The sequence below is a fragment of the Pongo pygmaeus genome, chromosome X (assembly GCF_028885625.2).
Source record: "Pongo pygmaeus isolate AG05252 chromosome X, NHGRI_mPonPyg2-v2.0_pri, whole genome shotgun sequence".
Classification (NCBI taxonomy): Eukaryota; Metazoa; Chordata; class Mammalia; order Primates; family Hominidae; genus Pongo; species Pongo pygmaeus.
Window position 1 is genome coordinate 87,960,638 of NC_072396.2, and position 27,863 is coordinate 87,988,500.

Below are 27,863 nucleotides of genomic sequence, written 5' to 3' on the forward strand. Positions count from 1 at the left end.
AACATCCCATTGTACACCTTAAATATATACAATGGAAAATAAAGATTTTAAAGGTAAAATTAAACAATAAGAAATCTCAAAATTATTCTCAAATACCATCTACAAAACAAAAAATATATATAAGCACAATTTCTTTTTCTAAATATATAAAGGAAATAAGGAAACAGGAGATTCATTCTAGCTAATGAAATTGTGTCAGCTTTGAATATAACTAACTTTGTGATAACAATATTTCTAAATAAAATAAGCATATCTTCCCAAACACTGTGAAGAATACAAACTTTTTCCATAATATCCATTGTCAGTATTTTTATTACACTGTGCTATGTGTTGTACTCAACACAAATAAAGGACACAATAACCCCTGAATATTAACTTAATGCTTCGCCATTTGTCTTTTTAAATAAAGACATGTTCCTAAGCCAACAACTACCACATATTATATCACCAAATTATGACTACTGTGCCTTTACACAGACAATTTGTAATGCCCTGGTTGCCCATGAGAATCACCTGTAGAAGAAATATTTATTTACTGCACTTGTTTGGGTCCCACCCTCAGAGATTGTGGTTCAGCAGAACTACAGGAAAATGTAAGCATGTGTATTTTTTAAGCCTCCCCAGTTGATTAGGACACATGGCCAGGATTGAAAAACAATATTTGGGTGCTTCTAAGATTTATAGTTATATAGATATATAATAGATATACACACAAATACATACACATATGTGCATACATGCATGCACACACACATATACACATGTGTGTATGTGTTTATATATAGCTACTTATTACTTTTATCATTTCTACGCCACTAGCTCTTTTTCACTTTCAAAGTATGTGATACCCTCCTGTGTCACCACTTCCAATATTTATTCTGTCTTATTCTATCTGCTCCCTGACCCATTCTTGTCTATTGCCTAAAATTTCTCAGCCATCTCAAGGCTATGTTTATTGATTTTTACTATTATAATGTCCCTTTTTGTCAACTGAAACCCTCTTTCTTCCCTCCACCTCCCTTTCTTCAGGTTCTGCACCATTCCAAAAGCTTGATAGTAGCAACAATCTAGCCTGAAATAGGTGGTAATGTACTTATAAGTGATTTATTTCTTTTTTCCTGAGAGTAAATCATCCTTGAAAAAATTCCCTATCCTGGTATGATAAAGTTGTGCTATATCACCTTATCTTCCCATATATACACTCTTATTATTCACCCAGCAAATCAACATTCATTAAGCACATATCCTATTATCAGACACTGTGCTGCACACTGGGGATACAGAAATAAACTGTGAATTTGAGGATAGAGAACTTTGTCAGAAACATCGCATCCATCAAAGAAACAAAAAGCTACAAGTATGCTATGGGCTAAATTATGTCCCCTAAAAGTTAATATGTTTAAGTCCTAACTCCCAGTACCTCAGAACATGACTGTATTTAGGGATAGGGCCCTTAAAGAAGTAATTAAGGTAAAATGAGGCCATATGGGTGGGTTCTAATCCAATATGACTGACATCCTTATAAGAGGAGGAAATTAGAATACCTACACCTACGCAAAGGCACAGGGAGAAGACTCATCTATAAGCTAAGGAGAGAGGATTCAGAAAAACCAATCCTGCCAACACCTTGATCTCAATCTTATAGAATGCAGAATCTTGGGAAAATAAATTTCTGCTGTTTAAGCCACCCATCTGTGATTATTTGGTTAGGGTAGCCCTAGCAAACTATACATGGTACATAATCTTAGTTGATCTTTGAAAATAATGTTGCTACTGTGAAATGAAGATTTAATAACCTCCAAATAAGGACCCCTAGTCTTTCTACATCAAATAACAAATCTGAATCTGAGGCCAGGATGACTATGAATTAGGTTTTATTATTTTTTTGCAACCATAAAGTAATCAGTGATATATAGAAAAAGTATGAAGGCTCAACCACAACCAAAATAGTATGTTCTGACCTCTATAATCTGTGATCATCTTTTTAATCCAGAGGGCCAACAGTGCTGTAACACTGGGAAAACACACTGTTAAAGTACAAAATGAACTGTCAAATCTACTATTGCTCCATTCATTTGATAACTGATTTGTTTAGGAAGATGGAATCACCTGTTAATTGAAAAGAGAAAAAGCTGATGACAACCTAATAGCAATATACTATTATAACTCAATTACAGCAGTTTGCATATGACTGTGGAACTAACCTCCAGAAAACAAATCAAAACAAAAGAAGTATTTTTAAAGCCTAAACTTGTTCATTTTTACTTAATAATAAAACATTCATCTATTCAAACATCAGCTTTATTTGTAGGTACACAGGCCAGTTTGGTGAAAAGATCGCCCTAAAAATCCAAGAATCATTTAGTTGTGGATTTGTTGAAACATATATGCAAAGACCCAGAAGAGCAGCTTGATATACCCTTCTCATTCAGTGACTAATATGGGGTCATTGAAAACCATGTCAAATATTAGTGTACTTTGAAAGAAAGCTAAGCATAATACCAATATAAATGCCAAAATGCCATGAGGGTGAACTAAGCACATCAAAATTATGTACACAATGGAAGGTATCTGCAGAACACTTAGTTTTGTAAAAGTCTGCATTATGACTGAAAACCAAAGAATGCTGGCAAACTAGTTCCCACTTGGTTTGGTTTATTCTACTTACGAGGGTCAGCTCCTTAGTTCCCTCATCTACAAATTGGCAGTAATACCTACTCTATTTCAGATCTCAGTTATAAGGATCAACTGAGAACTTTGAAAACCACAAAACATCCATAAAAATTGAAGTTACTGAACTTATTTGTACAGATGTTCCTGGACTTACGACAGTGTTGTCCCCATAAACCTATTGTAAGTTGAAAATTCACTTTCAACTTACAGTGAGTTTATCCAAACTTAATCCTATTGTAAGTTGAGGAACATACTGAATATCACTTTTGCACCACTATAAACTTGAAACTCATAAGTTGAACCATTCTGAGTCAGAGACTCTCTGTACTACTTATCTTTGCATACCTGATGGTGCAGCATAACTCGACTTTATAGTGGCTGACCAACATTTTTTAGTTGAACAATAATTATTCATCTGAGAGTTTTGCATATCTGTAGGACAAGGGTTCCAGTTTTTTAAGTAACTGAATAGAAATTAGAAGTAAACATCAGCATTACAAGAGAAAAAATACTGAAGCATACTAAGGCTAAATGTGCATCAGAATAGAAAGACAAATAGAGGAAAAAAAATCCACCATACAGGAAGCAGGCATTCTCAGCTTGAAATAGCTCCTACCTGTGGTTCCACTGAGTCTAAGTAAAACACACTTGTAAAAAAGTATTTTTGAAAGAATTCTTAAGAGACATAGGTCAAGAATGGTTTTTAAAATAAGAAATTCAGGGCTTAAAAATATCAGGATATCAGCTTTGTTTTCCAAAATATACATTTTCAGTTAACTATGACATTTATATCTCTGCATAATAAAAATATAAATCACTTTAGAGACTAAACATGTTGCTGACCTTGCACTAATGTAATCAACAAAGAATCTAACTGCTAACTGAATCTTCTTTGAAATTTTTAAGATATTGATAGCATTAAAAATATGTATTTTATTTCAGGAAAAACAGATACTGGGTAGAGTTTTAAAAACAAATACCAATGGATCATAAACTACCAAATATAAGGCAGTTATGCTTATTTTGACAACAAATAAAAAATTAACTCATGTCAGCCAACTACTAAAGGAGACAAATCATAACAAACTTTTTCTAACCTTGACATTGTTGAAAGAAGTAGGATACTAGGTGGTGAAATGTGATATTAGATATAGTTTATCAGCAACCTGTTACCTAATACTTACCATCATAGAGCAGTCTCTACAATCCTACACTATTTTAAAACAGTAAAAAAAAAAAAAAAAAAAAAAAAAAGCCAACCACAAAAAAACACATGGCAATCACAAAGAAAAAAATCCTAGCTGTATATTTAAAAAATTTAAGGGATAAATATATATGGTGTTTTTAATCACTCATATAGTTTTATTGACACAAATTGAGTACTTTAACCATCACACACCCAGAGTACATGGTTTCAAGTCCAGATAACTCAGGCCACAAACTAAATCAAATCCTTGGAAGTGATTCTAGGTCCTTCACTCTCCAAAATTTCACACTCTACCTTTTAACCACTGAAGTTGATTGCATAAGGTAGATCATGTAAGTAACTAGCACTGTATATTTTTACTGCCTTTCCACTAAAAACTGAACTTCCTGACTTATCTTCTACTAAAATTATAAAGGTAAATATTTGCCAATCACCCTGTGTATGTGTCCTTGAGTTTATGCACCACACACACTGTTCCTCTGTGGTGTGAGCCATGATATCCTTGTGAATTTATTAATGCTAAAATATAATAAGCAGCCTTCTCCTTCTCCACTGCCTTTAATAGTTCCTTACACTCCTTTATCTTTTATAAACTGGCAACATTAATATTACTATGCCTATTAGTCCATATGATCTGTAGACAAATCTCTAGATAATCGTTTTCATAGTTTACATTTAATTATACTCAAAATTACAATATATTAATATTCAGTAAACTGCAAAAGCTACAAAGACAACATTGTATCTCTCATATTGTCAATCAAAATTAAAAGTGTTGTTACATGGTTACTATCTGCAGAAATAGTTACATAGAACATTTCAAAGGAGAGTTTTGGACAGACCCAATTTAAATCCCTCTGCTGGTTTCTATCTGAGCTAATTCCAATTATGAACAAGTTTTGGTGGAGGGGTCATCAAAGTTGATTTCATCCACAACCAAACAGAAAAAGGATAATGTTCTCCTCATCTTCTACTTCTTCAGGTCTACACAATATATCTGACCTAAAAGGAAGCACATCGCCTTAAGTCTTGATTCTGCTACTAGCTAGTTTTATCACCTAGTATAAATCACAGACTCTCCAAGTTTCAGTAGACTAATCCATACAATGAAGTATTACATAATATCTCTGAGGTTCTTTCCAGCTTAAAAAATCTGTAACTCTATGAAAATATCTATAGAAATAACAACCATAAAATAACAACATAAATGGAGATGCTGATTTAGTCAGACTCTCCCTACAAATCTTAAGAATGCTCTCTGTAAAACTAGATATTGTAAAAGATACTAGATACTCTAGTATCTAGGCATTACATAGAATGGTCTAATGGCTAAGCAGTCTTTAAAACTAGTTAGAAACTTCTGAAATAATTTACACATAATCCTTTCTAAAAGCCAGGAAATGGATTTTAAATGACTTCAAGTTATGCTTATGTAGTTCAATATTTCCAAGTCAGATATCCTTTCTACCCTGAGGTTGAAGATAATCTTCTCAAAGGATTCTATATTTAAGTATAATAATTCAGTTACTCATGCACTGGCAAGTGAAAATTTTATCCATTACACTTAAAATGGGTGAATTCAATAGCATGTAAATTATGTCTCAATAAAGCTGTTTATTTTAAAAAATGCATGCATAAGTATTTCTGTCAGGAAAACCTGTCCTATATTTTAAACTGCAGTTATTAATAATTCCATTTGCTTATTACCAACTTACCTGAATATATTTGTTTGATAGGAGCTTTTCTCCTTTCCCTGTATTCTTTTTCCTTATATGCTAAAAATGTGGCTTAATAAATTAACATAAATACTTACATGACAAGAATCTGCTTCTCCCTCTTCCATTGGCTCATCAACCATTTTAAGACCATTTACCTGAAAAACAATGTTCAAAAATTGAGGTTCAAAAGTATTAAAACAAGAGTGATAACTAAGAAAAATATAACCCTAGGCATTTCCTTCCACAATCTAACAAGATCCACACTTACTGAAAAACAAAAGGACAAAGGACACATAGAAGTACTTAGAAAAGGAACACTATTAACATGGTTCCCAGATTATCCTTGAGAAACTTTGATTTTCAGAGCTTTATGCTTAATTTCATATTGTTTAGAGCTTTCAATAACAGATAACTATATACTAAGTATATAACCTATGTACTTTCATTAAATGGTCCCCAACCAAGTATTTATGACAGGAAAAAAAATGCCACAGAAATCTACCATGGGGGTATATTCAAAGCAAATTATAATAAGAACAGTTTTATATAATTGCACTGTTGTGAATTCCTCTTTCATTCAGTTAATTAAACATCATGAGATACTATACAGAAGAAAAAATAAACTATAGGAGAAAGATGTAAGTAATCATGGAAACAAAACAATTCAACATGCAGAGCTCAGTAGGTAATACTACTCATTCTTTAACAACTAATTCAAGAAACAGTAAAGTAGAGGACTTAGATCAAGGTTCTACAAACTATAACCCATGAGCTAAATCTGACCTCTTGTCCGTTTCTGTAAAAATTTTACTAGAACACAGCCAGACCCATTTGTTTCCATCTTATCTATGGCTGCTTTTGCACTACAACAGCAGAATTGACCAGTTGTGACAGAGACCCTATGCCTGCAAAGCTTAAGATATTTCCTATCTGCACCCTTACAATCTGCCAAACACTGACCTGAGATGTTTGAAAATTAGGCAACAGGAAGACGACCTAGATAAAAAGGATTTTTACCACTGCCCATTTGTAAGTCAACAGAAAAAAAAAATTAAAAAGTAAATTAGAGTTTCTTGTGACAGTCAAAATGAAATAAGCTCATAAGCCTATCTCTCCCCTGATTATAAACTAAAATCCTTATGTAAAATACAAAAAGAAACTACCTAACAACTCTGAAAATGAAACAAAAACAAATTAATTAGGGAAGATCAAAATTTGAAAATTAACTCTGATGAATTCCCTAGGTTTATTTTCCACCTTTATCTCCTGAATTTGACCCGAGGAGAGAATGAGTCACAAGATTACACAGTAGACATCAACAAAAATTCCAAGAAAAATCCCATTTTCTATACAAAGGACCAGGAAAAGACGTACTTTTGAGCCTGTAAACATAAGGAGAATCCAAGATTCCCCATGTACACACTTTCTCTTTTTTGATGCTGAGTCCAACTCCAAGGCAAGCCCTGATCAAGAGAAAATCTCTCTCTCTGGCCAGAGGAAGCAGGAAAAGAGGTCCCTATTATAAGAAAAATGTGAGGGTAATCCCTGTTATTTTTTTTTTTTTCACTCTCTTCTTTACTTCATCCAAAAGGCAGCTCCAATAGTGTAAAGTTATATTCCAGCATAAAAGGCTAAGACTCTGAGAGAAACTCATATTTCTGGCCAGCAGAACAGAATAAAGGGCCCATGGGAATTGAAGAATGTGGAAGAAATCAGAGAGGGTAGAATGAAGAGAGCAGATCCCCTAATTCTGTGTATGAACCAACACAAGTCCTGGTCACAACAACAAACTGCATGTGTGCAGAAAGGACTAAAAAACCATAACAAAGTCTTTGAGTACTGAACTACAATACCAATAATTGCTCGTCTCAGACTAACCACTGAATTAGCACATCCAATGAGTGGCACATGCAGAGTGCTGACCCAAACTCTCTGAAAACTGAATTAACATTGGAACCATTATCCAGAGAGGACAAGACATAACTTTGGAGTCAACCTAACTAGGCAGATTGCCTGCTGAAACAAACAAACAAATCATCAACAAGTATCAACTCCAAAATGGCTCCAAAGTTGAACTATCTGACAAGAATCTTAAAGCAGCTATTATAACTATGCTTTTCTGGATAAAAATAAACACACCTGAATGAAATGATAAAAGGTTCTCAGCAGAGAAATAGAAACTATGAAAAAAAAACAAATGTAAGTAATTCTAGAACTAAAAATCACATGAAAAATTTTAAAAATACTGGATAGGCTCAAGAAAAGAATGCAGGTAGCTGAGGAAATTAAGACAGATCAATAGATGTCATCCAATATGAAGAAAAGAGTGAAAATGATGAAAAATAAACAGAGCCTCAGAGACATATGAAACACTATGAGACATTCTAAAATCCATGTCATTAACATCCCATAAAATAACAGAGTAACACTGAAAAAATCAGTTAATGAAATAAAGGCAATTTCATTCATATGAAATAATGAAAACAGGGAAATGTATAGAGACAGAAAGCAGACTAATGGTTGGTTAGAGGTGAGGTATGTGGAGATGGAGGTCATAACTAAAAGGTACAATGTTCCTTTTTGATGTGATGAAGAACTTTTAAAATTCACTATTGTGATAGTTGTACATATTTGTGAATATAATAAAAACTATTGGATTGTATATTTTAAATGGGTGAATTATATGTTATGTGAATTATATCTCACTAAAGCTGTATTTTCAAGATAAATAATGGCTGAACATTTCCCAAATTTGAAAAAAAAAATTACAGTTTCAAGAAGTTCAGTAAATCCCAAACAGAATAAAATTAAAGAAATCCACCCCAAGACACGTCTTAAGTAAACTACTTTAAACCAAAGGAAAAATGGGGAAAATATTGAAAGGAGTGAGAGAAAAACCACACATTACATAAAGGGGAACATCAAACTGAATGACTGCAAATTTCTCGTAAGAAATCATGGAGTTAATGGGTGCAGCACACCAACATGGCACATGTATACATATGTAACAAACCTGCACATTGTACACATGTAACCTAAAACTTAAAGTATAATAATAATAAAATTAAAAAAAGGAATCATGGAGACCAGAAAACAGAGAACATTAACCCGAAATCAGTGGAAACATGTTAAGACACAAATCTGTACATACATTTCTTCAGCAGCTTTATTTATCATTGTCATAAATTGGAAACAATCAAGATGGTCTTCAACTGATGAGTGGATAAAAAGAATACTACTTTTTACTCATCAGTAAAAAGAAGAGAACTGTTGATACTTGTAACAACATCAATGAATCTTAAAAGCATTTCTGCTAACTGAAAGAAGCCAAATCCAAAAGGCTAAATACTGTATGACTTCATGTATAAGATACTTTGAATAAAGCAAAACTGTAGGGAAAGAATAAAGATAATTGATTCAACGGATTGGGGGTAGAGGAAGACGAATATCACTCAGCAATAAAAAAGAATAATATATTGATACATTCAACAACATGGATGAATCCCAAACACATTGTAAATAAAAGGTGCAAGATTCAAAAGGCTACATTCTGTAGGATTCCATTTATATGTTATTCTGGAAAAGGTAAAACTAAAAGGAATGGAGAAGAAATTCGTGGTTGCAAGGAGTTAGGGATAGGGAAGAGGCTGACTACAAAGAGGCATCACATGGGAACAGTGTGTGTATATGTGTGTGTGTGCTGGGGAGGGTGGGTTATCAAACTACTCTTTATCTGGATTGTGATGATGGTTACACAACTCTATACATTTTTTAATCTCAGAACCCTACATGAAAAAGAGTGAATTTTACTATACGAAAAATTGGAAACCAATTTATTAAAAAGTAAATTAGCATTGTTTACTCAACTAGCATCTTTATTCTAACAAAAAACCCCATTGAAAACCAGCAATGGTCAATAAAGTCAGTAATGATGTCTACTTTGCTAACGGATCCATCAGTCATTATCTTATTTGATCTCTCTGAAGCATGTCACAGGTGACCACCTTCCTATTTGAGTCTTTAGCTTCTGTAATACCATACGCTCCTTTTATTTTACTCCAATTTCCTTTGCTGCTTTTTTTCAGTACCCTTGAAACACTGTAATTCCTCAGGAAATGGACTAGGATCACCTTCTCATCCCACTCCACATTCTTTGCCCAGGCAACTAATTTACTAACATGATTCACGTTTACTCAGTGACTAACTCTGAGTTCCTGATCCATATATCCAACTGCATACTTGACATTTCCACATGTTTATCTCAGATGTCTCTCAAAAATAACCAATACAAAAAGGAATTCTTGACCCCTGCTTCATATCTGCTCTTTCTTCAGGGTTTCCCATTTCATTAAATGATAACACCATCTACCACCTTAGCTCAACAAAACAGACTATGTAGGATTAAAAAAAAAAAAAAACTGACAGATTCATTGTAAGCATATAGAAAGAAGAGCATTCAGAAAACAGTCCAGAAATCAATATTAAGACAGAATCGTGATAATTAAATTTTTGCCATAAAATGACTCTCAGAATTATCCATAGGAAAAGAGGATTATGCATAGGAAGAGGATTATCCATAAAAAAAGAAAAATATTGCTTTCCTCTGTTACCTTAGTTACTGGTTACTTCCTATTCATATCATCTTATGACTAATTTACCATGAAGCTGTGGGTCTGAAGGAACTAGAAATAAAATGAATGTGAATGAGTCAAGAAGATCACTCTATCCTGGAAATTATTTCAGTCAGAAATGGCCTTTAGAAACAGAACACTCCATTACTCCCATCTCATCTACCCTCAAGGTACCAGGTTTTCAATATAAGAATATTCATCCTATGGAGAACCACAGTGTATACTCATTGATACTCACTATAATTTAAATCATTTTCATCTACATAAAAACAAAAATAATTTCTGAATTCTCTGGGACAATAAATCTTTATTTCAAAAATAAAATTTGTAATTTGAAAAGATAAGCAGACACGCTGCTTTCCCCAATTAAGTGCCAAATGGGAGGAAAAAAATTCTACATATGATTTGGAATGTTTATCAGCAACAATAAAGGTAGTAATAATTTACTCAGATATTTCAAAATACAAGTGAACAGACTCTCGTACCAGGGCTTAGAGAAGACTACTTTAAAAATTCTTTTCACATCAGAAAAGATTTTGATTATCAGATTTCATTATCAGAAAAGACTTAAAGCACTTACAAATATGCTGGACAAATAGAAATACTAAACTGAGTTGCTGTACTCATCTGATCTCAGAAAATCACATAGGTCACTTCAAATTTATCACTTTCTTACTACTATTGACCAAAGCAACTCATCAAGGACAACTGAACTGAGAAATTAAAAAAAAAAATCCCTTTCAGATCCTTGGAATTGGAGGTGGTATGGGATAGTGAACATATGAATACATATAGTTTAGTAAAAGAGTTTACTGTTATCTATGATACATAAACCTGTTCCTTAGTGTTACACAAAAGGAGGAATTTAACAGAGCTTATAGCTTGGTGCTGAAAGATATATTGAAACTTACAAGCAGGTCCACATCTAACTAGAATAAAATCTACTTTTTCCTTATTTGTGTGCACCTCTGAAGAAGAAAATAGAGAGATACACATTTCTGAAGAAGACAGTAGAGAGATACACAAATAAGAACTAGATAGAAAGCGAGAATAAATAGGGTTGATGCAAATGATTAACAAAACATACACAGGACAGCAGTTTCCACAATAAATTTGACAGTATTATATATTTTCAAGTATTCTCCAGGACCCCCAAAATCAACCTAGTAAAAAAAAATATTGGCCAGGTGAGGTGGCTCATGCCTGTAATCCCAGCACTTTGGGAAACTAAGGCAGGTGGATCACCTGAGATCAGGAGTTCGAGATCAGCCTGGCCAACATGGTGAAACCCGTCTCTACTAAAAATATAAAAATTAGCTGTACGTAGTGACACACGCCTGTAATCCCAGCTACATGGGAGGCTGAGGCACAACTGCTTGAACCCAGGAGGTGGAGGTTTCAGTGAGCCGAGATTGTGCCACAACACTCCAGCTTGGATGGCAGAGTGAGACTCCTTCTAAAAAAAAAGAAAATGTATCTCTCAAATAAGCTTTACATTTACATATTAGTCACTGATAGCTTTTGTAAAGAAGACTTCTTCTATTCAATTTTTTCACTTTATTTAAATAACAAAAGTAAATTAGAGCTAAAGATAAAGGTGGGTCCACATCTACCTAAAATAAAGATCTGGCCAGGCATAGTGGCTCACATCTGTAATCCCAACACTTTGGGAGGCTGAGGCAGGTGGATCATCTTAGGTCAGGAGTTCGACACCAGCCTGGCCAACATAGTGAAACCCTGTCTCTACTAAAAATACAAAAATTAGCTGGGTGTGGCAGCATGCACTTGTAATCCCAGCTACTGGGGAGGCTGAGGCAGGAGAACTGCTTGAACCCAGGAGGTGGAGGTTGCAGTGAGCCAAGATCACGCCACTGCATTCCAGCCTGGGCGACAGAATGAGACTCCGGCTCAAAGGCAAAAAAACAAAAACAAAAAACAAAGCAAAACAAAATCTATGCCTATATATTAAGCCCAGGACAAAATAAAATAGAGAAAGAAATCTACCAATTAAGCAATGTGCTGGACACTCTAAGATAGGCCCCCATGATCCTCACCTCTTGCTGTTTATGCCCTTCTATAATCCCCATCCCCTTGAATGTGAACATGGCCTATCACTGAATTCCAACCAATAGAATATGGCAAAGGTGATGAGATTTTTACATATATGATTACACTGTGTCATATAAGACTCTAGAGGCTCTCCTTGCTGACTTGAAGTAATTAAGTGACCATGTTGAGAAAGTCCACATAACGAGGGACTGTGGCCATCCTCTAGGAACTACAGGCAGCCTCTAGGAGTTGAAAGCAGCCTCCACTCAACACCCAGCAAGAAGCCAGAACCCTCAGTCCTGCAACCACAAGGAAAGGAACTCTACCAAGAATCTGAGGGAGTGTAAAAGTAGATTATTCACCCAGTCAAGCCTCTATATAACAATGCAGAACAGCTGAAACCTTGATTACATTTTTGTGGGAAGCTAAGCAGAGGACCAAGCTGACCCATGTGTTGATTACAGCTTTGTAGGGCCCTAAGCAGAGGATCTAGTTGAGCCATGCCCAGATTCCTGATCCATAGAAACTGTGAGATAATAAATGTGTCTTGGTTAAAACTGCTAAATTTATGGTAATTTTTTGCAGCACTAGGTAATACAATCAAAAGTGTCTATGATCAAAAATTCTCCCCGAAAGAGACTTTCCAGAGACAAATTTCACAGTTTAATCATTTTAAAATAGATCTTTACTTATTAAAGTCACATATTTGTTCTCATTTGGTAGAAATAAAACTGTAAACTATACACTAGTAAGTGACCCAGAACAAATGTTTAAGTGGGGCCAAATTTTTAATTTTAGTTTCAATAAACTTAAAATTGAGCAGTTCTATTTTTGTCCTTTAATCCTGCTTTCTGAAAAATCAATCACTAACTTAAGCACAGTATAGAGAATGTAATTCCTTTTTTTAAATTTTACTTTAAGTTCTGGGATACATGCAATGAACGTGCAGGTTTGTTACATAGGTATACATGTGCCATGGTAGTTTGCTCCACCTATCAACTTGCCATCTAGGTTTTAAGCTCCACATGCATTAGGTATTTGTCCTAATGCTCTCCACGCCCTTTTCCCGCCAACCCCCGACATACCCCAGTGTGTGATATTCCCCTCCCTGTGTCCATGTGTTCTCATTGTTCAACTCCCACTTCTGAGTGAGAACATGTGGTGTTCGGTTTTATGTCCCTGTGTTTGTTTGCTAAGGATGATGGTTTCTAGTTTCATCCACGTCCCTGCAAAGGACATGAACTCACTCTTTTTATGGCTGCATAGTATTATTCCATGATGTTTATGTGCCACATTTTCTTTATCCAGTCTATCATTGATGGGCATTTTGGTTAGTCCCAAGTGTTTGCTGCAATAAATAGTAGTGCAATAAACATGTGTGTTTATATATAGTGTTTACATATAGTGCTGCAATAAATAATGCTGCAATAAACACACGTGTGCATGTGTCTTTATATTAGAATGATTTATAATCCTTTGGGTATATACCCATTAATGGGATTGCTAGGTCAAATGGTATTTCTGGTCCTAGATCCTTGACGAATCACCACAAGAACATAATTTCATATTCCTTTAACAATCAGGGACATCTCAATATCTTAAGAACTAACCCTCTCAACATGAATTATCAACAGCATGGCTTTGTTGAAATGGAAAGTAAATCCAGAATATATCTTGGAATTTACTTTTTCAAAATAATTCCACCATACGCAAGGATATGGAGAAATTGGAACCTCTGTGCACTGTTGGTGACAACGTAAAATGGTATAGCTGCTATGAAAAGCAGTATAGCAATTCCATAAAAATTTTAAATAGAATTACCATATGATCTAGCAATCCCACTTCTGGGTATAGAACGAAAAAAATCAAAATCAGGGTCTCAAAAAGACATTTGTACACCTATGTTCATAGCAGCATTATTTACAAATAGCCAAAAGGTAGAAGCAACCCAAGTATTTATTGACAGATGGTAAGTTAAACAAAACGTGGTATGTACATACAATGGAATATCATTCGACCTTAAAAAGAAAGGAAATTCTGACACACGCTGCAACATGAACCATGATGATATTATATGAATTGAAATAAGCCAGTCATAAAATGACAAATACTATATGGTTCCACTTATATAAGGTATCTAGAATAGTCAAATTCATAGAGATGGAAAGTAGAAAGGTGATTGTTGGGGCTGGCAAAAAGGGGAGAATGGAAAGCTTTTGTGTAACGTGTAAGGAGTTCTAGTTTTGCAAGGTAAAAACAGTCCTGTAGATTGGCTGCACAATAATGTGAATGTACTCAACACTTTTGAACTGTATTCTTTAAAATGGTTAAGATGGCAAATTTTATGTTTCATATATATATTTATATATATATAAGACAATTTAAAATTTTAATGCTAAAAATAAGATTAGTAATACATCCTATCAGGGAAATTTCTTGTCATGTGCATCTAGACTTAAAGCTCCTTGAGGAATGATGCTGTGTTTCATTCATTAGGCAGGTATAGTATGTCATGAAAACAGCAGTTGTCAGTGTCAAGCAGACCAAGATTCAAACTCTAAAGCTCTACTTTTACTGCCTTTGAAAAGTTTATTAAGCTTTCTTAGTTGCGATTTCTTAATCTGTAAAATAAGCAACCTAGGATTGTCAGGATTCATACAATGTTCCTAAAGCAGCTGGCACAGTGTCTGACGTGTGCTCAATAAATGCGTGATGTGTGAATGTTTTTCTGATAAAAACAATACAGAAAAAAAAATAAAAACATTTTAGCTAATAATTCATCAGAGGTGAATAATGCTGCCTGTATAGAGAATAATAAATCTGTGAATCAAAACTTACTGCCATATCACTATCATAATAGTATTGACTCAATAGTCTTAGTTTAGTTTTTTTGTTTATTTATTTTTTGAGATAGGATCTCGCTGTGTCGCCCCAGGCTGCAGTGCAGTGGCAGTGCGATCACAGCTCATTGTAACCTCAAACTCCTAGGCTCAAATAATCCTCCTGCCCCAGCTTCCCAAAGCACAGGGATTACAGTCATGAGCCACAGTGCCCAGCCCTAGTGTAGTTTTGATATGTCATACTGTTGTGGAAAGATCACTTTTAAAATTATGATACAATCACTTTTGATCAACGTGAAATGAATCTCCCAAACCAACCCATAAAGGTATATACATAGTCATACATACTCTTTGCTTTAAGAAACACAAATTGGAGAGAAATAAAAAAGTATCTTTGTATATTTTTTACTATAACACACTTTATCAATTTATCTAACAGTCTTTTAAGCAAGACATTTCCAAAAATAAGATTTAGTTGGTTTGTTTTTTTGGATTCACCAGGCAAGTTTTAATTTGTACTCTGTCTTTTATACTAACAAATATTTTCAAAGGTTTATTAATATCTATGGTCATTTCCCCAAAACACTTTAATGTTTTTGAACTTTTAGATTAAATTATATAGTTAACATACTGCTTATGAGAAATCTGATAACAACTACAATACTCATTTTAAATGATTTACTTTGATCCTTTCTGGCTTTCTAATTATACAATATTCCTGTAGTTTGTACCTCAAGAGGTTTGAAATATACCCACCTAATTATCGTCACTGCTTCAGGGAGGACTTAAGAAAGGGCAATTCTGTTTCAAATTAATTTAAAAGAGATGTCTTTTTTTTTTAAAGAGTCTCAGAATGGGACAAGAGTATATAGCCTCCAAGCGATTACTTTAGTCAGGTATTTAAATGCAATCATGAGGCTCTGTTGTAAAAGTAGTTAGCTGGTAAAACATATCCATGTTCAAATTAAGGCATAAAACCAAGTCCAAAGTTAAATATGAATGATCTTTGGAGTATTTGCCATTTTGAATTACCTGTGCTTTTGAATGTCAACTCATCTTTATCAAGACTCAACGTTACACTTTCCCTTTTTCCTTCCACCTTACCCTATGCAGACTTCTATCAGTAAACACTGTGTTACTTGTTAAGTGTCTCTTCCATCTCTCTATCATACTGTAATCTCCTGGAGGAAAGGGATCTCATCATATTACTCTTGGTTACCCCAGTACCTAGCATAATATCTGGAACATAATAGACACTGGAAAAATATTTACAAAATAGAATGACTAAAATCTGGGATCTAAATGAATAAAATTTATAAAATAACTTCAATAATAAGCAATGGCCATTATTTTTCCTTAGATTTTTATTAGTTTTCTTACTAAAAATGTTTAAAATCAACTTTCAAACATAATTTCATGAAGAAGTTACAGTAAGTCATTTTACTTCCCATTTCTGATTCTTAAATGCTAACAGCAAAGAGGAATTCAGCTTTTTCAAAATCACATTAAAAATATATTATTTGGGTTAGTCATAAAATTGTTTTCAAGAAAAAAATGTATTCTTTGTATTTCATACCTTGCATGGAAATCACATTATGAACCTCAGTATCCGTGGGAGATTGGTTCCAGGACCTCTTGTGGATGCCAAAATCCACAGATGCTCAAGTTTTGTATATAAAATGATGTGGCATTTGCATATAACTATGCACATCCTCCTCTATACTTTAAATTATCTCTATTATTTATCTGTTATATCTCTTCCTCTATATTTTAAATTATCTCAACTAACAGCTATTTACATGGCATTTATACTGTTAGGTATTACATAGAAATAATGTTATCCCTATTAACAGCTATTTACGTAGCATTTATATGCTAGGTATTACATAGCCAAGAGTAAGGGGAGCTATGCAAAGCAAGAATACGGCACAAACTGAACTTCCATACATACCGAGGCTCTACTTTCTTGACGGCTTATTTGAGTAGGAGGAAATCAGGTATTAATATATTAGAAAAGCAAAAAGGTGGGAAAGATCTATTAGTGAACCTGTGAATAATGCCACAGGAGTATGGAATTAAAACATTAGCAACCAAAATATTTTTTTAAATCTTTCTATAAGGCTAAATTTGTTGGAATTTGTGACATAATATATTGTCCTTCAGTTCAGACATTTCTTTGTACATTATGGAAAAATGCATAAATACACAGTTAATTAGTTTTCAGTTATCAAGACAGAAATTGAGAGCAATAACCAAATGAACCCTATCTAGTAACACAACACTATATATATTTAATCATAATTTGGTGAGTGCATGCAAAATAATATTTAGAACCAGTTAAAACAAATCCAATTATCATCATGCTTTTAAAAAGGACTCGTAGTTGTACTACTACTATTACTACTGAGTTACTACTGAGTCACTGAGGAACTACTGTTACTACTGAGTTAAACTAAGTACATCAATATTACATAAACATTAGAAGGTATTTCCAGAGCATTTGAGTTTTTACAACCTTGTTTCAATGACAGAAAAGCAGCTTCCTGGTTTCTATTCAGGCAGGAATTTGTTTACTCTGCTTAGTTGAAATCACAGCTAATGACTTTATTGGTTTTGAATAGCTCCAAAGTGTTCCCAATGCAAAGGCACTGGCTGTCTGGCCAGTCTCATGTGGGCTACAACACATGCATTTGGGAAGTTTACTTTCCAAAAATATAAGTATTCATGTGGTATAAATGAAGTCACGTACATATACAACCTGAATACACACATGACATTCTGAGGTAGTAACTCTCACTGTTGTAACCTCTTCAAGATATGAAGTCTATATAATCACATTAAAATACTACCTTTGGGGTATGAATTAAGTTTAAATTGTCCACTGAGTTATATATCAGGGTTAAAGAAGTACTTTGTCTAGAACACCTAAACCTTTAGTCATTTTTTGAAAGGAAAAAGAACTTTATTATTCTTGACAAACATTATATACAAAGTACAATTGTGTTACTTCTCAAAATAATCATAAACATGTTAATTCCCATTTTATATGTGAAGAAACTGATTAATTAAATAACATTTACCTAAAAACACACAGCAAGCTAGTGACAGGATAAAGCAACTTTATCCCAGTGAGTCACAGTTCCTAAATGTCCTACACCATATTACTCTATTCTTTCATCACTTCATAAACAATGGAGAATAAAGGAAAAAATTTAAAAACTAAAATGGGTTTCTATGTGGAAAAAGGTCAAAAATAGACAGCTATTACACAACCTTAGCTTGAGGTCAAATTCTACCTGATATGTGTGGGTTTTTTTCCATTAATAAATGTTTGCTGTCAAAAAACTACTCAGAGAAAATCACAAGTCAATAGACTATAGAAAACAGAAGCTCAGTGAATACAGAAAATATAAGCTCAGTAAAAGCAGTACCATCCTCTTGAGAAATGAATACAAAAAAAAGAAAAGACAGCCTTACTACAGCTAATCAAGGAAGAATAAAATGTTTCAAAATTCAAGCCACATGTAGAAGCAGATGGTCAAAAAGGAGAAATGTGTATTTGTATATAAATACCTTTAAAGAAGAAGAAATACTAATAACTGCGTAATTATATACGATACTTAAATATCATTATACAATAGTTGATTTTTTTAACTTGCAAGCCTGTTAATCTTCAATAACTTCAGATTGCAGATGTGATATATTTAAAAATAATAACATTTACTGAGTGCTTACAATGGAAAAGACACTCTTCTAAGTGCTTTACATATATTATATGCTACTGCTATCCCCATTTTACAGATAGAGCAACCAAGTAAACTACAGAGAAGTAACTTGTCCAAGGTCACACAGTAAATAAATAAAGAGCCAGAATTTAAACTCAGGCATTCTAGCTTTAGGGAACCAGCTATTATCCTCTATGCTCTTCTGAATTTGTAAGGAATCTGAGATGGCTAACCCAACTGTTTATATTTCCTTAAGTTTAACAGTCAACTTAACTAGCACAATATTCTCAATACAAACTCAACCTACATTATTCTCATATTTCCTCTTTCACATAGGAAGGCATGAGGCACTTAGTATCATTAACCAAGGTTAAAGAAGGTAGTTTTAAAATGTTTCTCCAAGAACGAATGTCATTCTCTTCTTAAAACCAAAAGGAATATACAACTATTATTTGTCAATTTTAAAAACTAAAATATATTTTTTTTTGAGACAAGGTCTCGCTCTGTTACCTAGGCTGGAGTGCAGTGGCACAATCATGGCTCACAGCAGCCTTGACTTCCCAGGCTCAAGTGATCCTCCCACCTCAGCTCCACAAGTAGCTGGGACCACAGGCATGCACCACCACACTCAGCTAATTTTTTATTCTTTTTAGAGACAGGGTCTCACTATGTTGCCCAGGCTGGTCTCAAACTCCTGGGCTCAAGTATTCCTCTCATGCTGCCTCCCAAAGTGCTGGGATTACAGGCATGAGCCACCGTGCCAAGCCAAAATAATTTTATTTAAAAAGAGCAAAATTAAATCTACGTTAATGATGGTTAACAAAGCTCCAACAATCCAGGCTCCCATTTTCTTGGCAAAGAGATAGTTTCTAGAATATGAACTGAAGCTTATTCAGTCTTGTAGCTTTCATGTCTAATACTAAGCAACTAACAGGTTACAAACTGCTATATAAAAAATGTTAGGGGTAATGTACAGATATGGGGGATGAGATAAGCAGAGAAGTATCACTGCAGAATGAGAAAGTTCACATAAAACTTCTAGCACTATTAGGTTTCCTCATCTATAAAAGGGTCTAAGAACAGTCACTTAATGTTTTGAAAATTAATGACTGCAAAGAAAATATATCACAGAAATTATTTTGTTTTTTAATAAAGAATATTTCACTAAACCCAATACAGAAACAACCTTGAGAATTGTATTCATTGTATTAATTAATTTTATTAACACCATATATCTATGCTCAGTAAGTGCAATTCTGAAGTTCCACAGGACTAATTCATTAAAATTATTATGAAAACTACACATATGTGACAAAATGATTTTTGATATAGTACAAAGGCAATTCAATAGAGAACAGGTAGTCTTCTCAACAAATGGTGGCAGAGCAACTGGACATACCTGTGTAAAAAAGTAGACTTCTACCACACTACCCACCATATTCAAAAATTAACTAGAAATGGATCAAAGACCTAAATTAAGAAATATAACTAAAAAACTTCTAGAAGAAAACTTAAGGGAAAAATTCTGTAACTTTGGATTAGGCTAGGATTTCTTAGATACACCACCAAAAACACAATTCATAAAAGAAAAAAAAAACTGATAAGCTGGACTTCGCTAAGATGAAAAACCTCAACTCTTTATTAAGAGAATGAAAAGACCACGTGGGAAAAATATTTGGAAATCGATATCTAATAAAGGACTTGCATTTGGAATATAAAGAACTCTCAAAATTCAATAAGAAAACAACCCAACTTGAACAATTTCAAAAAATTTGAAAAGACAACTCATCACAGAATATATACGGATGGCAAATAAGCATATGAAAATATGCTTAGCAACATGTGTCATTAGGGAAATGCAAGTTAAAATCACAATTAGATACTCCTACACTCCAATTAGAATAGCTAATTTTTTTCACTTAATCTGACAAGACTAAGTGCTTGCAAGTACTCAGAGCAGCTGGAATTCTCACACAGCAACCTCACTCCTAAGTGTTTACCCAATATAAGTGAAAAGTTATGTCCAAACCGAAATTTTCATACAAATGTGTATAATGGCTTTATTCATAATCACCAAACACTGGTAACAACCCAAATCCAAATGTCCTTCAACTTATTAATGAACAAATCAACTGTGGTACATTCACATAACAGAATAGTGCACAGCAATAAAAAAGAAAGAACTACTGATACACATAATATCATGAATAAAGACCAAATAAAATCAAATTAATATTGTTCACAGATATGAAGTTGCTGAATGACCATGTCTTTTTTGAAAATCCGTATTGACTGACCTCCCTTAAGAGATTCTATAAGTATTCACTTATTCCAACATAATTGCTCTACAAATGATAAACATAACAAATGTTTTATGATTGTGCCAGAAGGTCTAGAGTTACTCTTCTCCATCTGTAAAATAAAGTACAAAATCATATACAAATCATTTTATATATGTTCTATCATTCTTGAATATGTCTCTATAATCAACATATAGTTTTCTGCATATGCCCATGTAAGTTTGAAATGTAAATGTTTCCAACAGCATTCATTCATCACTGCATCTACTCCAGGTGAACAATCATGAATGCAAAATATTTTTATCAAATCAGACCTAATGGCTTATCTATTTCCCTTAATTTTGAATTTTGACTATTCTCAATTAGTACAATTTCTTTAACACATACACCAAACCTCTCTCATTTTAAGAAAAACCAAAAGTCATTTGAAACCTGACATTCAGTCCACATTTCCCCTCATATGACCTTTTTCTCCTTTGTTTTCTGAAGTTTTGTCCACTCTGATCCTTTAAGTAGAGTAATAAATCCCTTTACCTCAACTCTTATCAAGCTGATTATTTTTTAGGATAATTCATGTTCCATTTTCACTTATGTCTTAATGACTAATTTCAACTGTAGTAATTGAAAATAGCAAAAATGTTTCATGTAATAATTTCCCCAGAATCTTCAGAAAGAAAGTGCAAATTTTAAGTTCTGCTTTTTTGAAAAAGGTAGCAACTTTCTCCCTAAAATTTCCTCAGATTTTAAAAACTGATCTTTATTTTTTTATTTTTTGCATTTTTTCTCAAAATTCAGTTGAGTGTATTTGTGTGGCTCTATTTCTGTGTACTCTATTCTGTGTACTCTATTATGATCTACATGTCTATTCTTCCACCAATACCACATTGTCTTTATTATAGTTACATAGTAAAACTTAACATCCAATAGAGTAATTCCTTATTTTTCTTTTTCAAAATTGTTTTAGAGCTTCTAGGTCTTGTACTTTTACATATACATTTTAGAATATGCTTGTCTGTTTATAAAACAAAACAAAACAAAAAACAGACTTGCTGGGATTTTGTTGACATTTATTTAACTTAAATAGACAGGCATGGCTACTGAATCAGCACATCTGACTGCTGATCTAATATGGTTGCTAACAACGTATCTATATTCTCTCCTTATTTTCAATATTGTCCTTAGTGGGGAGTTAGCAATGTATAGAGGAAAAATCATGAATTTAAAATAATCTAGGTTCAAATTCCAGACGTACTTCCCACTAACTTGTATGTATCTTTCTATTCTGTTAAAAAGACACAACTGTCTTACCAAGATGTTTTGAAGAATGAATAAAACTGAGATAATCTATGATGCATCTAGTACTAGCTGGTACATAGTTCATGCTCAATAAATGCTATTATCTCTTTCTCCCTTAAGATTCAATACCTTTAAATGGAATGGATTCCAACATTTTTTCAGGTTAAAAAAATTTGTATTGGGTGTTTAAATTGCTATATTTCCTCTTAAAGTTTGTCTTCAATCACTTTACAGGAGAGGCAGAGAGATCTCATAGTAATAATTACCCATGGGTTTTGAAATTTTTTGTTAGAAATGTAATGGCATATTTGTCATTCAAAACAGAGTCACTATCTCCTTACTTAGCTAGTAAAATGGGTGAACAAGTTATTTAACCTCTTAGTTATATGGCTGAACTATATCAAAACTAGCTACGGTACTAAATTTTGTTTTTAATGCTACTGGAAAAGCAAATTCCTCAAAACTAAAGAGCAAGAACACATAGGACAGTTCAAACAACCCCATTTGGCTCCAGTCATATCTTAAAACAACAACAAAATAAAACACACAGAAAAATACCACAATTCACAGATAATTTACTGTAGAGCTAATTGCTAGCTTAAAAATTAATATTCTTTTTTTCCTATTGAATAATGACAACTATGTGACTATTTCTTTTTTTTACTTTGGCCTAGAGCTGTGGTTTTTAACCCTGGCTGTGCATCATAAGCATCTGAGGAATAGATGCCCAGGCCCCCTCTAGAATAGTTAAATGTGAATCTCTGACTGGAACACTGGCATGGATAATTTTTTTGCACTCCCAGGTAAATATAATACACAGCCAGAGTTGAGAAAAACCAGCTAAGAAAACTTGAGGCCAAATTTATAATTCAACTATATTTTAAACATGTCATAGACCCTTAACAGCCTGCTTATTTGTGCTCTATTTTACCCTTCATCCCCTACCCTCCACCCTTTTCATATATCTCCTACTTTGTTTTTCCTTATCCTCAATATCAGAATAGTTATCAGATTATATTTCCCATATACCATCTCAAATGCTTGGTAAAATGAAGCAAATCACAAGTAACACACATGCACTCTACTCCACCCTCCCTCTTTCTCTGTCTCTCTCTCTCTCTCTCACACACACACACACACGTGCACACAAAACTATAGCAGGACCTGTTTCTAATGTAGAGATACAGATTAAAATCTAGCAGTGAAATCAGTTACAGAATGTCTCCAGGGCAATTTAGAAAACATCTCTTATCTGCAAAAGCCAGATTTAGCTCAGCTCTCTAAATCTCTCCCCCATCCAACTCCTTTCCTACCTAAAAACAAACAAAAATAAAGAAAATACACAATAAAAAAATTATTGGCAGCAACAGTAAATAATCCTTGGAAACAACATAAATGAATAAACATTACATAGCAAATTCTGACAAAGTACTGAAAGGCTTATACCTCAAGATTCTAAGTGCTTATCAAATCTTAAGAACTGCTGCTACATACAATGATGGCACCAAGAAAGAAATTACAGGAAGGGAAAAAAATCTTGCATTTCCTCATCAAAATTCTAGATGAGAGAGACTATGAGAGGGTAGGTACTAAAACAATATGGCCCAGAAAAGCAACTACACTATCGGTAGGCCTTATTATGGAACACAGAGGTAATGATTAGCTCTCTTGATGAACTAATCAAGGTAGGGAAATATAGAGGCCCTGCCCTGAAGGAACTGACCTGAATATTTCCAGATCAGACTGGTTTAAAGAAAGATTGACTTGGAGGAACTGAGAAGGCACCTCTGGCAGGGAGGGGCCACTGCCCTCTGACTTATCCCTGCTTGTCTATTCCAAATAAACCCGGTGAAAGCATACAAAAAATACAGATGTCCTTGCTCTCTTTCCACATTCCAGAAATAAGTACTGGTCATTATTTTCAGAATAGGACTCTGTACTCACGGCTGCTGACTACTGAAGATGAACATTGGTGAAACAAGAATTACAGGCCTAAGGCCCATTTAAAAAGAATAAAAAACATTTTAGCTAGTAATAAGTGTATTAATCTTTGGTAGTAAAGAATTTAAGCATTCTAAGCATGATCAGAAACCTTCAGAGTGGAGTGCTATTATTCAATACAATATTAGAAAGGGGAGATTTCATTTTAGCTTTCTATCTCCCTATACTACAAAGATCTATTTATTTTTATATTAGTCTAGTGGCTAATACAGAGACTTATATTGGCAGGCATGCATTAAATACCTGTTACATTGAATTAATTCCTGCCAGGACGCTTCTAATCTCAGTTGTTTGTTATTTCTTCTTACTCTCCAACATCTAATCAGTTACCAAATTGTAACTATTCTACCTCTGCCAGGTCTCTCCCATCAGTCATCTCTTTTCTACCCCCTCTGTACTAGTTCAAAAATCTCACTACTACTTCCACTAACACAATAGCCTCCTAGCTGGAATTCCCCACCTTCCATATCTCCCCCATTCCTCACTACCATCAATTATTTTTCAAAGCACAAATCTAATAATGTCACTCATGTCCTCAAAAACCTTCAGTGGCTCCTATTTATGAGATAAAATGGAACCCTTAAACTGGCTTAAAAAGTCCCATTCAACCTGGGCCTAGCTTACCTTTAATACATTCCTTATCTTCTCTCTCACTATATCCCCTCTCCCACATCACAGACTTACAACAGTAACAGATTCTTCCTTCTTTCAGAACACTTCCATGCCTTTTCTTATATTGCCCCCATCCACGTGAAATATGCTCCTTTCATCTGTCTGTGAAAATATTACCACTTTCTAATGCCCTGCTCAAATTCCACCTCCTTCACAAAGCCTTACCAGATCCATTCCTAAACCACCACCACCACCACCACCACCACCACCACCCCACTGTTGATAATCTTGTGCCTTTTACAATAACAATTTCCATACATGCCTGTCTTACTACCTGAATGTAAACCTGTGGGGGTAGGGTGGGACTCTGTGGTATATTTTCAGGCATTTCACATTACAGCACTATGTACAGCACTGCCTTGTACTCAATAAATGCTTCATGAATTGAACCAATTCCTACCATGACAAGAGTTCAGAATTTTTTAAAAAAATTAAAAATTTCAATGAAATACCTCATCAGCCAGATATAATAAATGAAATTATCTGTCTCTTCTTATCCTTCCAGTGTTTCTAAATATAACTTTGTATTTTATCCCTGGATCACCCTGTGATTACAAATGTTCACAGTGAGAGCACCACTATACTTAGATGAAATGATCAAATTTAGGAAGGGGTCTTAAGAAAAACTGCTTACGAAATGGAAGGCTGGGGCTATGGCCATGGTTATCTGAATCCCATGATTTTAACATAGATGACAATAGTTCAGACTTCAGGGGCATGGGAAGAGGCATGTTGACTGTGGGAAAAGAGAAGGAACTATTGTGTACTAGAGACTAAGTGCAAAACATCTTGCTAAGTTTATTAAACCCAGCACTGAATTTTCTTTACGTAACAACTCTAGAAGATGGTTTTTCTCCAACTTGTAGATAAAGAAAGTGAGGTTCAGAGAGGTTAGGTAATGTGGATTATGTCACACCATGAGTATGGCATGGAGCTCAGACAAGAACCCAGATTTACCTGCCTTCAAAGTTGTTCTTTCCTCTATTACTATAGGGTCTCATGAAAATTAATTAAAACTAGAAGTTTTTCCCAAATTGGTTTTATCAGTAAACTACATACTCTCAAAACTAATTTGTTTAGACAGGCACGGTTGTGAGCACCTGTAGTCCCAGCTACTCGGGAACCTGAGGCATGAGGACTGTTTGAGTCCAGGAGTTCGAGGCCAGCCTGGACAATGGACAATGACATAGAAAGACCCTGACTCAAAAAAAAAAAAAAAAAAAAAAAAAAAACTAACTTGTTTAAACAAAAACAGCATTGCTAAAGAAATAATATAAAAGTACTACACATTTACTATGATATGAAATGTGAAAATTATATAATCAACTCGATAAAGCACTAGGTTCCTCACCAAAAAACAAACAACTAAGCGAACAAACTGTAACATGCATGGCATTAAATCATGAAAAGTTCACATTAGTCAAACAGGTTGTTCTTTATGATCCTTGCCCAGGAATGACCAATACCCATCCCATCGCAAGTAAAACCTCTTTCCTGATCCTGACAGAATCCAGTCAAAAGTTAAAATTGTGACTGCGTAAGGGGTGATGCCCTTTGAAGTTCCTATTCCCAGTAGACCTGATTGAGACAGTCCCTGCAAGAGCTCTCACAATCAGTTTCTCGCTTACCCTATTTCCCCTCTTCTAAGAACTCTCTTCCCAGAAACCAAGAGATCCCAGGTTTCCCCTTTTCAGGCCCATTCTCTACCTCTCACTGGAACCAAGCTAGTTACTGGTTGAAACCTGACACATTTCACCACAGAACAATTTAACAAACAGTGGTTAGGCTCGGCATCATTATACCTCGCTATTGTGTACTGATCTAAAAATATAAGTACCCTTAGTAAGTTTTTCCTGTGGGAAAACATGTTAAGAGTCTCAAACAACCAATTTACACACTTCTGAATGATAATTCAAAGGTTAACAACTGTCCATGCAAGCAAGACAGGTAAAAGATACAAAAAGACTCCAAAATATATGGTAGCGTCTATAATCTTTAATCTTACCAGATTCAACACACACAGAAATGGACGGAAATTATTTCTTTTGACATTAAAGTTAACAGATTCTTACCTACATTTTCTTTAAGGATTCTAGCACATTTTAAAAATACATATTCTACAACAAAAACACTTCTTAGTCCTAAAATTATCACAATTGAGAGTTGTAGAGCTTGTATTCAAAATTAGCATTTTTAAAGCCAACATCAACAAATTTGTAATTAAAATATAAATTATCAAAAGTAAACTTGTTTACTTCTTATCAAAAGAATATAATTAAAAACAAACAAACTCTTCTAAGTACTAAGTGGGTCTGTTCAAATGTAGCATTTAGTTTTCACCTACAATATTTTTTATTAAGTAACTTGCAGGGTTAAATCTAACCAATCATAACTGTTTTAGAGAAAGAAGGCAGAAATACTATCTTCACCACATTACCTTCACCTTTCGTTTTACTTCATAGGGATTAACAATTTCCACTCGAGTATTTTTCCAAATTGCTGAGGTAGAGAGACCCATTGTTAAATCTCTACAATACCTAAAACATACTGCAAACAATAAAAAAACCATATGTGGTAATTACAATTTAAAACATACTACATTCAAAGTTAACAGAAATAATAAAATAGTAGGCATGCAAAAGGATTCCCACCTCCCATCCCATCCTTATATCAAAGCATTTAACTGTTTTTATAAACTAAATGCCTATAAGTTCAGTAAGTTACATACATGAATATAACAAAGTTCCTCTC

The 27,863-nt window shown here is 34.0% G+C and overlaps 1 protein-coding gene across 4 annotated transcripts in view; it reads right to left on the bottom strand.

Moving 5' to 3' along the window:
- RPS6KA6 (ribosomal protein S6 kinase A6) overlaps positions 1 to 27,863 on the bottom strand; it is a 131,892-nt gene that overhangs the window by 101,929 nt on the left and 2,100 nt on the right. For 2 of the 4 annotated variants that reach the window (XM_054472346.1, XM_054472347.2), the window contains 2 exons: positions 27,550 to 27,659; positions 5,694 to 5,753 (listed from right to left, as the gene is read on the bottom strand). In XM_054472346.1, coding sequence (XP_054328321.1) covers positions 5,694 to 5,753; positions 27,550 to 27,630 — 141 coding nt within the window. In that variant the 5' untranslated portion in view covers positions 27,631 to 27,659. Of the gene's footprint in view, positions 1 to 5,693; positions 5,754 to 27,549; positions 27,718 to 27,863 lie in introns of those variants that run through there. The other 2 variants (XM_063660911.1, XM_054472345.2) reach the window with 2 other exon arrangements.